This window comes from Cyprinodon variegatus, unplaced genomic scaffold (genome assembly GCF_000732505.1).
Source record: "Cyprinodon variegatus isolate N-32 unplaced genomic scaffold, C_variegatus-1.0 Scaffold52, whole genome shotgun sequence".
Taxonomy (NCBI): domain Eukaryota; kingdom Metazoa; phylum Chordata; class Actinopteri; order Cyprinodontiformes; family Cyprinodontidae; genus Cyprinodon; species Cyprinodon variegatus.
The window spans coordinates 1,636,437-1,649,373 of record NW_015150505.1 but is presented as its reverse complement, the minus strand read 5'-3'; the positions used below and the strand labels follow the sequence as shown (position 1 = coordinate 1,649,373).

General features: G+C 39.3%; 2 protein-coding genes across 3 annotated transcripts in view; both read right to left on the bottom strand.

The window, feature by feature from the left end:
- LOC107082388 (probable carboxypeptidase X1) overlaps window positions 1-1,174 on the bottom strand; it is a 35,724-nt gene extending 34,550 nt beyond the window's left edge. Inside the window, exon 1 of one of the 2 annotated variants that reach the window (XM_015371055.1) lies at window positions 825-1,174. In XM_015371055.1, the coding sequence (XP_015226541.1) occupies window positions 825-1,134 (310 nt within the window). In that variant the 5' untranslated portion in view covers window positions 1,135-1,174. The remainder of the gene's footprint in view (window positions 1-824) is intronic. The other variant, XM_015371054.1, reaches the window with a different exon arrangement.
- Window positions 1,175-3,269: 2,095 nt separating this feature from the next.
- On the bottom strand, window positions 3,270-12,867 carry LOC107082371 (WD40 repeat-containing protein SMU1). The gene is made up of 12 exons (XM_015371034.1): window positions 12,756-12,867; window positions 10,486-10,696; window positions 10,165-10,317; window positions 8,457-8,567; window positions 8,232-8,360; window positions 7,992-8,111; window positions 7,238-7,354; window positions 6,945-7,072; window positions 6,676-6,802; window positions 5,531-5,698; window positions 5,260-5,412; window positions 3,270-3,559 (listed from the first exon to the last, which is right to left on the bottom strand). Exons 1-12 carry the CDS (start codon window positions 12,779-12,781, stop codon window positions 3,461-3,463), a joined length of 1,542 nt encoding a protein of 513 aa, XP_015226520.1. The 5' UTR covers window positions 12,782-12,867; the 3' UTR covers window positions 3,270-3,460.
- Window positions 12,868-12,937: the final 70 nt, after the last annotated feature.

Genomic DNA, 12,937 nt, shown 5'->3' with positions numbered 1-12,937 from the left:
TCAACTTGTGCTTTTGTTTTGAAATTTACCAGGTATCATGAGGTTTGGTCAAAAGAGAATAAAATAAAGATTTCTGAAAACAAATGGAGATTTGCATAAAAAAAAACATTTGAAAAATAAAAATAAATAAATAAACAGAGAAGGAGCTGCCCACTGGTTATGAGTGGGTCCATTTTCTGTTTGTTAGACTGCAAAGTATCATACACTATTTAACATTTTTAAATATTTAGGATTAAGAAGAGGTGCCCTCATTTGGAAGACTAAGAGAGGGTGATTTATTTATTTAGTATTTTAACCAGATGATCCAAAACCTTTGGTTCATTAAGATACTGCTCACTAGACACCAAAACTGGGCTCTTTCATGACCTTAAATAACTGGTACAAAAAGTGGGATTTTCACTGTTTCCTTAACCTCAGTCATTACAAAGACCATCTGGGTTTCATTTGCATGAAACCCGTAGCTGCAGAGTCTCCATGCTCACACAGAGGAGACCCCAAAAACGACTACAGAAATGCTTTTTAAACCCTTTTCTGAGTCCAATCAAGTGTTTATAACTCATCTTTTTCCTTAACCTATTTAGTGCTTCTGATTTTTTCCCCATTTTTAGATGAAAATCATATTTAGCTGGAGCATTTAGGCAGAAATACACAACCAGAGCAGTCACATTACAACAGCAGTAAATAATGTTGTTTCTTGAGGTGCATCTTACAGTTATATTGCAAACTAATTACAATACAAACTTTGTAATTTGCAGCCATACTTTGTAATTTACAAATGAAATGCATAAAAAGGGTTTAAAAATACAAAACTGATTAGATTTTACCCAATTCCAGAGGACCTTCATCTTCTTTTGTCGTGGGCTCTTTTCTCACATCTTTCCGACCTTCTTTCCCATTCACGCTCTCTGTAGTGGTTTCAGCTGTTGACTTTCTGTAACTGGTTGTGAAATCTGTGGTGGGAACCTCTGTGGCATTGGATGTCCATGCAGAAGAAAGCCTCTTTGTTGCAGGATCTACACCTGAAACCACAGTGGGTTTGACTGTTGATGTGAAATCAGCCAGGTGGCCACAAACGAGGACAAAGAAGCCAAAAAGTGAAAATAACAGCAGAGGGAATGGGAGAAGTCCTGCCATAGTGAGCCTCTCCAGTGGAAACCCTTCGCTCACTGAACACTCATTCAACCTTCCTGACCTGGAGCTGTCTGGATCTGTCAAGCTGCCATCAGTGGAAACAGTTTCCTTTAACATCCAAGGCAAAGCAACCACCATGAGAGGTACAGTAGTTACAGTTAATCACTTTTAAGCAAATTAAAAATAAAGGAATTTTGTTTGATAAGAAGAAATATAATTAAATAAAATTCTATATAGCAAAACACTATTTTCATTGTTTCATAAGTAAAGCCCAGCAATTATTTGGACTAAAGAGGTAATATCCATCCATCCAAAGGATTTTCTGTCACGCTTATCCCAAGCGGGGTCACGAGGGGCGCTGGTGCCTATCTCCAGCTGTCTGCGAGTGAGAGGCGGGGTCCACCCTGGACAGGTCGCCAGTCCATCACAGGGCAACACAGAGACAAACAGGACAATCATTTACGCACACATTTACACTTAAGGAGAATTTACAGAAATCAAGTCGTGTTTTTGGACTATGGGAGGAAGCCGGAGTACCCGGAGAGAACCCACGCATGCTCAGGGAGAACATGCAAACTCCATGCAGAAAGACCCCAGGCTGGGAATCAAACCCGGAACCTTCTTGCTGGCTGATCCAGCAAGAAGGTTCCACTCAGCGGCCGACCTGAAGAGGTGAGATCTCTGGAAAAAAACAAATACTTAAATACACATTTAATTGATTTTAGATGTTTAGTTTTGGGTTCTAATGAAGAGCAAGCTGCATTTAAAACCTTTAAGAACAACATAGCTGCTTATGGAACTCAGGAGGCTTTTATTTTGAAACTTTTCCAGCAAACTGGATGCTCCTCTCAGCAGAGCAGCTGTGTTAGTTATCAGTGGACCGGTTTGTTTTGGGGTTAAATTCCAGCAGGCCTTCTGAATGTGAGCAATTATTTCCATCTAATTGGAAGTAAAGCCTGGCTCAGAAACTTTAGACGTGTTTTACAGGCTTATTCAAGGCTGGCTAACCAGATTGATTTTAATATTGAACAAAAGAAATGCTTTAACACTCCACTTTGCTGCCATATTTGAAAATACAATGAATATCCGATTTTACAGTTCAGCTTCATGGCACAAACAGAAACGAGTTACAGTTTGGCTTCCAGTAGATCATCTTTTGTTAGAAATGTCCTGAGTTCAAAAGAAAACCGTCACATTTCTCTGCAATGAGTCACTTTTTATGGTCGTCTTTGGAGTTCAGTTTTAAACAAAACCTTTTGGGATCCAAACCTTATTTTAATGTGATGAGTTTCTGTCCAGCTGCTGCAAAACATCTGAGACAAAGAAATTGGCTGAACCAGGGTTCTGCAACCGGCAACATCAGAGCCAGAAGTGGCGTTGTTACCTCTGCAATGACTCTTAGTGGCCTAATTTTAGTATCAAATGTAAGTTTCTGCTTTTTTTTTTTTTTTTTTTTTTTGAGAATATTCAATTTTAGCGACAAAATATGTTTTACTTTTCTAGTCATTAGCTTGGAAACTATGCTTTTGTCCTTTTTACACCAAATATCGGATGCAATAAAATCTCTGCTTCATCTTTATGAAATGACTTCATGTTTTCCATATTTTAAAAGCTAAAAATACAAACTGTAGCATATTCGAAATTGAAACAGATTGCAAAGATGATTAAAAAACAACCCTAAAAACCTTTATTAAAAGGTTATAAAATATTTGCGGCTCTAAATGACTTTAATTCAGGAAAAAAAAATGGCTCTTTGGATTTTAAAGGTTGCAGACCCCTGGACTTAACAGTTTTACTGAAAAATATTTACAAACATTTATTTGTTTTTTTAGATTTAGGTATATTTCTCTAACCAGTCAACTTGTCAGTTAACCCAGAAAAGTAATTAAAGATCTTTAAAGCTCAGGCACAGACCAATAGGACTTTATTTTAAAACTGGGAAAAAATTTTGTCTCAAAATAGTTTTTTCCATGCAAACTTTCCCTACAACTGAGGACGTAATTTCTAGTTTATGAAACATCTTGTTACTTTTACTGGCTAATTCACAAACCACACTTGACTGAAGAAAACAGCATGACTGAGCTACATATTGGCGGATGTTTACATGGTGCACCGAGACACAAATCCCACAGACGACATTAAGATGCCATGCTTTAATGATACAAAACAACTTAAAAAAACTGTACACTTTTCTTTTAACCGATGGCTCTCTTACACATCTAAGCATTTAAAGTCCATTTGAAGATGGGAATGATTCACCATAGCAAACTGACCAAGAAAAAAAAAAAAAACATGGGAAGATAAAGTCCAGGTGTTTCTTGAATATTCTTCAAGGTCTCCAGAGTTTCAGCAGGCCATCCTCGCTGTAAGTGGCGATCAGGTTCTGGTGAGGGTGGTGAGCGATGCCGATCACATCCTTCTCATGGACCTGAGGAGGAGAGAAACGACATTCTGAGCCTTTTCTATTAGAGCAGAACTTTATGACAAAAAGGCAGAAATGGGCTCCATTTCAATCTAGCAGGGGTTAGGATTAACTGGAACCTGAAAATAACCAAAGACAAGGAGAGAAGGGAAAACTGATGGATGGATAGCAGAAAAATACAGGTTGCTTCTTTGTTGGTTTTTGTGTTTTCAGGTCTGAATGTTCACTTTTAAGGACTTCTGAGTCCATGGTGGATCCATCTGACTTGCATGTCCTTTAGTGGCAGCTCATTCTCCCGTTTCTGAATACTGGAAGAAGCAAATGTGCTAGGATAAGGTAAGCAGTCAGCCACACTGCAGCTTAGAAACAGACCAATATTTTCGGCAAATATTAGCGTGTTTTTTCTTCTTGTGTCAGTGAAATTTTCTTTCACTGATTCACTAGTGCATCCAGCAGCCATGCCTGTATAACATTTTAAATCCATGCATTGCTGCCTCTTCTATTTGCTATCCATTGTTAATATTTTGTTTGATTTTATAATAAATGTTTCTATTTTGTTTAAGTTGAAAATTGTGTAACATTTGTGTTCATTTCTATTATTTAAATGAAAAAAGAAAGTCAAGATCGGCTTAAAAAATTCAGGGCAGTGATTTTGGGGACCAGTCGGCACTATCTGCTTTAAACACAGTTAGCTTTAGCTAGCCTGGCCTTAGCACAGATGGAAAGACAACCTGATGGTCCATCAAAAGCATGGACACAGGACATTTTAAAAAAATATATATAAATACTGATCAGGTACATTAGGGATAAACTGGTTAAGAGAGAAAACCCAATTATCTCTTCCCTGTGGCACCTAGAAGCTGATGATCAACAGTTAACAGTAACTGATTTTCTTCTTCAGAACAAAAAGAAGTGAAAAGATTTAAACCAGGTTATAAAAGCCCTAAATTGCTAAATAACTAGTTCAGATCATCCTAAACTGCAGAGATAAGGAGAGTTTCATGGTTTGGACTGGTTCCATCAGCGGAACAAGGACAAAACAACCAGTGGCTGAGGACAGGACTAACTGAAGGCTTTGGGGAGCAAAGTAGTAAACGCTGGTCCTATTACCCCTTTCTCACACTTTTATGAAAAGTAATAGAGAGCAAAAAAACATTTTGAGGTGTTTCAGAGTCCCTGTAACAGTTAGCTTAAATCATGAATCTCTGCCTATTTAGTAATTATTATGAGCTCTGTTGTCTGAGCAGCAGTCCTTCCATGTCCAGTGAAAAGAGAATCAACTACACAAGAGAATTTATCTCCAGGACAATCATTTAAAAACCAAATAAAAAAAATGTTTAAGCTAAAATCAAGAACTGATGTGATGGATGACAAAAGCCGACACTAAAGCAGCAACATGCACCTTTCTGATCAGAATAATCTCATTTTAACAGATTTTAAAAACAGAATAATGTGAGGGTTCCTTTGCACGACGGACTGTTCTGCTAAAATCTAAAATATTTACTTACAAAATTAGTTTGTTAAAACTTTTAGTTACAATTACTAATGAAGATGCAGCCCTGGATCTTATTCAGTCTGTTTGCATCCTGCAGGATATCCTCTCACCATCAGTACCTGTGTGAATATCTCCCTGACAGATGCTGCACCATAAACTGTGTTGTGATATTTTTGGACTCTTTGATCTGTGTCAGCGAGCAGCGTCGTACCGTCAGCGTTCTCTCCAGTTTGCCCGTGACGGTGCTGAAGCAGTAGAGCACAAAGTCTTCGCCTACGCAGTAGATCCACTCGCCGCGGGGCGACAGAGTGCAGCACACAAAGTCACCGCCTTCCCTCTTACCGGAGCTGAAACTCCTCACAATCTGCACTCAACCAAAACAGCAAAGGATTCTCACATGTAAAAACACAAATATTTTAAAATTTTACCATATGTATGTATATATATATATATATATATATATATTTCAAAGTGAAACTGACCTGTCCCTGCATGTTCATGATGACCACTGTATTGGAGCGGTTACACACAACAAAATGCTCGGGGTTCTTGGGCAGCAGGAGGACGTTGTTCACTGTGATGTCTGTTCCAGCTGATGTACCAAGAGGCTTAAAAGTGCTGGTGCACTCTGTGGTCTTCACGTTCCACACCTTAAAAACCATGGAGAAACAAACAGAAGAATGTCAGGTGAAGGAAGAACAAAATAAGCCAGAAACCGTTTTCTAGCACTGCTGCCTTGCAACAACAAGGTCCTGGGTTCGATTCCAGCCTAGGATCGTTCTGCATGTTCTCCCTTTGCATATGTGGGATCTCTTCAGGTACTCTGGTGTCCTCTAAAAGAAAAACCCTAAAAAGTGACTATTAGGTTATCTGGTGTTTCTAGACTGGTGTGGCTGTGTGTCTCTGTGATGCCTTTTGTGACCCCAGTAGAGGATAAAAACCTGGATAGAGGGTAAAAAAAAACAAAACAAAAAACACCAAAATAAAAAATATTAACAATTTCAAATTCATTCATCAATACTTCATAGACCTGATGGGAAATAAACAGTCATGATTTTTGCTATCACTGTTGTGGTAAATGTTAATAGATAGAGGCAGGAAGGATCCCCTATATTGGCCTGACGATCGGCTTTCATGTTCGCCTCATTTCTCTCATCCAACACTCTCAACTATCCACAAAAGTGACTTGCGTTTAAACCTAGCAACTTTTGTTGTTTTAGGCTTTTCTGACAAGTAAAAGTACAGATCGCTTTGAGTTTAAGGTCTTCTGAAAGCGCTGTTTTCAGTCTCCTTTGAAAACGGCTTCCACTGATTTCGCCCCAGATTACAAAGCTGGATGAAAGGATAATTTAAACGTAACATTTCGCATATTGCAGCTTTTTTTTCTCCCTCTAAACGGATGCACTTCAATAGATTCCACCCTGTAACTGATTCGCACAGAGCTTCTGTCATTTATTCCCCACCTCCCATGGGGATGGAAGAAACTTTATGGGAAAAATTGGGATACAAAAATATCCAAAATATTTTAATGTTATTTCTCCATAAATATTAACGCCTGGAGAGAAACTTAAATCTTTTAAAGTACCAAAGTTTGCAGGAATCTTGAATAAGACATCTGTTCTCTGACCTTGACTGTTCCATCTGAGGATGCGCTGATGATGTGATGGCCGTCAGGGGTAAAAGTGGCTTCGTTGACGAATGAGGCGTGGCCGCGGAACTCCTTTAGCGATTTACCAGATTTCAGTCCATGGATTCTTGTCCAAAGTAAAAACGAGAGGAAAAAAAGCATAAATGCTTAGAAAATACAACATTAAAATCATTAAAGGCTGAATAAAAAAAAAAAATAATAACATTTGGGAGTCTATAGTGAAAAGGTTAGCTTGGATAGGAGTTTACCTGATGGTCTGATCGAAGGAGGCGCTGAGCAGCTGGCTGGTGTCTTTACAGAAACTCACACACGTTACTCCTTTGCTGTGGGCACGCTCGAATCGCCTCAGACACTGACCGCTCTGGATCTTCCACACCTTCATACAATATGGAAAATATTCAATGATAATTCAGGTCTTATTGAACAGATAGATACCGTAGGACTGCTCCAATATATGCTCGACTTAAAATATGTATACACGTGTAGACAAAGCAGGATTCTTGCAGTGAACCCAAAATAAAACATAGGAATGATGTCTGACCTTAATCTTTCCATCCTGGGCTCCAGTTGCCAACATCTCTGTATCACGACTGAAGCACATACACAACACAGCATCATCCATCATCATGAAGTTATCTTGAGCCTGATATTTCAGATCCTGGAAGACAGACAAATTGAATCATGTCAACAAAAATGAATTTAGGTGAAAAGGTCATCATCAATGACCCCTCACACCCCCACTATGGACTGTTCTCCCTGCTGCCCTCTGGGAAGAGGCTTCGCAGCATTTGATGCAGGATCAGCAGGTTCTGCAACAGCTTCCCTATAAATAAGCTGCATTGAGCTAAAAACCGCTGATATTGACTGAATTCCCCCCCACCAAACCTGTAGGGGGAGCTCTACATTTAGCCCACTGAGTAGGGAGGGACAAAGAAGAATGCTAGCTCCAGTTAGCTTGCAGACTCGCAGCAGTAAAAGTGTCTACTGAAAGATGGGGCTCTTTATTTCAGCTATGCAGGAGTTGAGTCCAGTCCCTTCTTTGGCCCGACAGCTTTAATGCAGCAAATAAATATCAAAATGTTTGGATTTGTGCTAAATAAATGCACTTTCTTCTTTAATTTCTAACTTTAACTTCTGCCACGTGGCAGTTGAAGAAAAAGCCAAAGAAAAGCTGCACCTTTGTATAAGCCACATGATTAAAAGCGTGAAAAAAGTAGCGGCTTAAAGCCATGAAAATATGGTAAACACACAAAAAAAGTTTTTATGCAAATCACAGTCCTAGAGAACATTTGTACCTTCCTGATTTTTCCAGTGGTGAAGTTCCAGACTTCAATGAATCCGTCCACAGAGCCGGTGACGAGATACTGACCATCAGGGGAGAATCTAGAACACTCCACGTGAGATTTCTGTCCAAACTGTAGAAAAAGAAAAAAAAAGCAAACTTACAAGGATTAATGAGGAGCCATTAATGTGAATGTTCACTTTTTATCTACTTTGACTGTTTGAAATTCTTCTAGGGATAAATGGTGATCCACCTTAATGTGCCTGCTCAACTGAGTAGGGAAGCGCTCCTCCTCTACGTCTTTCACAGCAGCTTTACCCCTGAACAAGTCGATGGTCATACCAGGCGGCAGAAGACCTTGATGCTGCTGCCACTTTAGAGACTGCAAAAGGAAAATTAAGAAAAATATCATTTGTGTATATTAGCCTCTCCTGTATCAGGCTTTCCAAGGTTCCTGCAAGGATTAAAGGTTACTGACTTGTCCCAGCAGAGCCATTAGACGGGAGGGTGGCACGACGCTGACTTCTCCGGCTAGGGCCTGAGCGATGGCTGCGCGCCGCTTCTCTTTACTGCTGCCATCTGGGTAAGCCTGGACAGAAACATCCACATAAGTTAAACAGGAAAATGATTCCAAGTCCACACTTTTCTGAATTCTCAAGTATACATAAGAAAATCCTAAAGTAACATGCAAAAAAACAAAAAACAAACTAAGAGGAAGAATGGGTGAGAGTTCAAAGTACACAGATGGACAGTTCTATGTAGCAGTCTATGACCTGAATGGGTAGATGGATGGAGAGATATAGTGATGAAGGGACATAAGAATTGACAGATTAATGAACAGAAGGATGTGGTGGATATGCTTATGACGGTTAGATTGACAGGGGCAAAGGTGGGTGGACAAATACATGTCTTGACAGACATAAAAACAAACTGCTGGATGCAGTACTGGACAGATGGAGAAAAAAAAATATGAGAAGAACATACAGCAAATCTCTGCTGGACTTCCTTTGGACTTTAATTGATAAAGGATCTTCCAGTTTCCAAAACTGTAATCTGTCCTACCCATTTATTGGCAAACGTGTATTGTGCGTGGCCGCACGAACAGCAGATGACCTGGGTCTAACTCATGTTTGCGTAGCACCTTTTTGCTGCTGGATGCGTAAATAAGCTTCCTGAGCCACAGCGGGCCAGAGTTCATAAACTGCATTGTTCCTACTCCATGCAATTCCGTTCTCTCCATTATCCTTCTCTTCAAACACAAACTTTGATTTATCTATTTATTTTTTTACTTTTGAACACGTATCCCTGTTGAATGGAGCCGTAAACGGCAAAAGGTGATTTTCCCTTCAGCACTGCACCACAATCTATCTTGTGACTGGAGCAAGAAACGAGAGGAGAAGGTACACGCTTTCCTAAGACGCGCCCCCTTCTTCTGTTTGGCTAATACTGTTAGTTTCAGAGCGCTCCTTTGCTAGCCTGGGTGCCATTCCGAACTTAGTCCCGCCCACAACGTTTGAGTTCGGTCTGGCATTGCATAATAGTAGCGCGGGTATGCTCGCACAATATCTGGCGGGCCAATCAAATTGTCAGGGCGGGCTTTATACGATGATGGACAGATGACCAACAGTAACGTAATCAACCACGTCACCAAAGCGCGCTTGGGTGACAACAACAATGGCTGCCGCTGGAGAGTTGAGGTGAGTAGATTCTGCTATTAGGTCTGTTCTAGAAGATATCGACAGCAAATTAATTTTAAAAGAGGAACAGAGAAACGCGATCAAGTCTCATCTTCTTATTCTAGGCGTGCAACTGCACGCTTTGATTTTTGTGGACAACAACTATGCGTGGCTTAACATACGTCACGCACTCCGTTGCTCTTATTGGTTGTAGGTCTATCCAATTGAGTGCAGAGGCATTTTTTTTCCTGGTTCGTTCGAAACACGCCCCATAATCACAGCTCTATGGAGCAGTATCAGACTCATATTCTGACTAGAATTGAGTAGGACTACGTCAGGCTACTCCTTTGCTACCATTGGCTGACAAACGCAAGGGGGATTTCATGGTTTTTTTTAATTTATTTACCATCAATTTATTTATTTATTTTTATTTTTTACCCACAGGCAATCGCTACAGGCCAGAATACTTTAATCCTTGTGAATCCTTCTTTATTTGTGCTCTGGACTCACCTCTCTGGGATCAAAGTAGGAGCGAGCCAGCAGGTTCTCCAGGTGGATGTATCTCTCTGGCTGTGTCTGCTTCAGCATGATCATGGGATCAGTCTGTCTGAGGAGCGATCGGGCAGCTCCCAGCTCTCTCAGCTCAATGAGCTCCAAAACAACCTGCTCAGGAAACACACACCACAGTTATTAACAAATTCCTTTTATAAATAGATAGAGCACAATAAATCAGTTAAGACTTCGAGTTGAGGGAAAAAGCCCAACAACATCGGAATAATCTGTAAGAAGAAATATTGTTAAAATAATAAACAAAATCAATTGAAATGTCACCTGTTCATAAAGGTCTATCAAGGTCTTATCTGGTAGCTTGAGGGACTGGATAGCTTGCAGGACGGTATCCCAGTGCCCACTGTTGATGTCCGCCACAAAACTCTCTATGCTGTCCACGGTGTTTAGAGAAACTGTTGTCTCCTCCTGCAGAGTGGCAAGGGTCCGGTGCAGATTGTTTTCCTTCAAATACTGCATAATCAGACGGACCACGCTGGGAAGACAAAAAATATACTGAGGATACAGCTGGAAATGAGCAGACCACCTAACAACGCAGATGAGAGAAAGGAAGGTGGCCTTAAATGAATTATAACTTTTCCTACAGGCTGGATTGATCTTGTTCACTCTGCTTCAGCCATTCAACACAAGCCCAAAACAGATCAGACAAAATAACGGAGTATTATGGTTTAAGGCAGGACATGTAGCTGTGACAAAAGCAACAGCTGCAGAGCCCACTTAGTGACTTTTTAAACCCGTCCAGCAACTTAAAAAATAAAAATAGCAATAAATACAGCAAAATCTTTTTATTGTTGGAAAATTTTGTGACAACCTAATCACTGAGTTTAGTGTCTTCAGCGAGCAGCGAATGCTGCTGCAAGCTCCTCCAAAGCACTGACAGGCAGTCGGTCCACAGATAACTGTGGCTCCATTCAAAGGAAGAAGAGTCTTCTTTGTATTTCCCCGTTAAAAATTTGTCAAACATTCAAAAAGCTACACTGGTCTTGCCCCTAAAGCAGGATACCAATTTAAATTAAGTTGAATTTGATAATATGAGAATGGGTTGTGAAGGTTGTGATTTAGGTAAAACATCTTAAGAGATCATTTTAAGTTGTACTTAAGAGTGTTTTAAAAACTTTCCGTGTTGCCATTGTCCATATTCCTGTCTCCTATGGCTTGATAAAAGCATTAATAACTTTCCTTTCTAAACAGTTGGTAACCATGAGCCCACAGTCACATGTTTGGTAAAGGAACAGTACTATTACAGGTCAACTAACTGACTTTATTCCAACCAGTAACAAGGTAGAGAAAATACTCTTTTGGATTAAATGTAAATCAGGGGACACAGATTATTTTGGAAAGGTGCAGCTATTTTATAAATCACATATGCCTTTAAAATGGTTATTAAATGAGATTAAATAGCCTATTTTAATAAACAACTATCTGATATATATAACGAATGTAGCTAATACACAATATGCTACACAATTAGCTGACAGCAACCCACTTAGAGCAGTAACTATCACAAAACTGTAAAACAAAGTATATAAAGATATTGCATTTTAAATAGAAAAAACAAAAACATTTTTTTTATTTTAGGGCTGCAACTAATGATACATTTGCAAATCGATTAATCTGCCAATTATTTTTCTGATTTCTGAACAAAGGATTCCTTGAAGATTTTTTACAGAATTAAACCAGGTGAAACTAAAGCTTTCCACTTGATGGTCATAGTGACAAAAGAAAATGTTTTTCTTTTTAATCTTAGATGCAGATTGTTTCCATATTTCTTTAACGATTTAGTTATAATTTCTGCTCAATGTGGGTCGCTCTGTCAGCTAAAGCCATGTTTTAGAGTCTGTACACTCCAGTTAACAATTAATTTATTTCTAAATAAGTTGACGATTATTTCAATAACCGATTTATTATGATCAATTCGATTGTTTTAGCCCTGAAAGCCATATATATATATATATATATAATTAGTTAGCAAAATCGTCATAGTAAATTTAGTTTACACTCCTATAGAAAGAGCATCACTTCGTAAAAACGCCCCAGAGACGAACTGCTGTTTTTGCATTTCGCATTTCTTTTCTGATAACTATACATTTCTATTTAACATATAAAAGTAGAAGATATAGAGCAGACATTATTGCAGATTGATTTTTCTGTCTGTATTTGGGGAAAACTGTTACTTTATATTAATTTGGAAACCGACAAACTTGTTCAAGTGGTAGTATGAGCTAATGCTAACTGATGCTAACTGCTCCACCCTCTTTCCCATGTTGTTTATGCCCCCAGATAAATGCATGTATTAAACGACTGAGCAGTACCTGTACATAGGTTAGCAAGGCTTTCTACTCGGGTAAGCTAACAAGCAGAATATAAGTGTTTGCGATAGTTAGTATGCTAGCCATGGTTGCTAGCGCCTGTCGGCGTTTAGCAATTAAACAGAGGGGAGGCCTCTAGAGTAATATTGGTTTATAACACACACACGTATAACATTGCAAATACAAAAATAAAATGCGAGGTGATGAAATTTATCAGACACTTACTCTGCGGATTCCACTTCAATAGACATGTTTATTCTTTTAAGAAGAACTAGCCACCACTCACTACTACCGCACTAGTTAGCAACACGAAGAGACACGGAAGTGGGGAACGAAACGGGGGTCTTCAAAATAAAAGCATCAGGCCAAGTCTTTTAATCTGCCAAAAAAAAGATGCAGTTTACCAT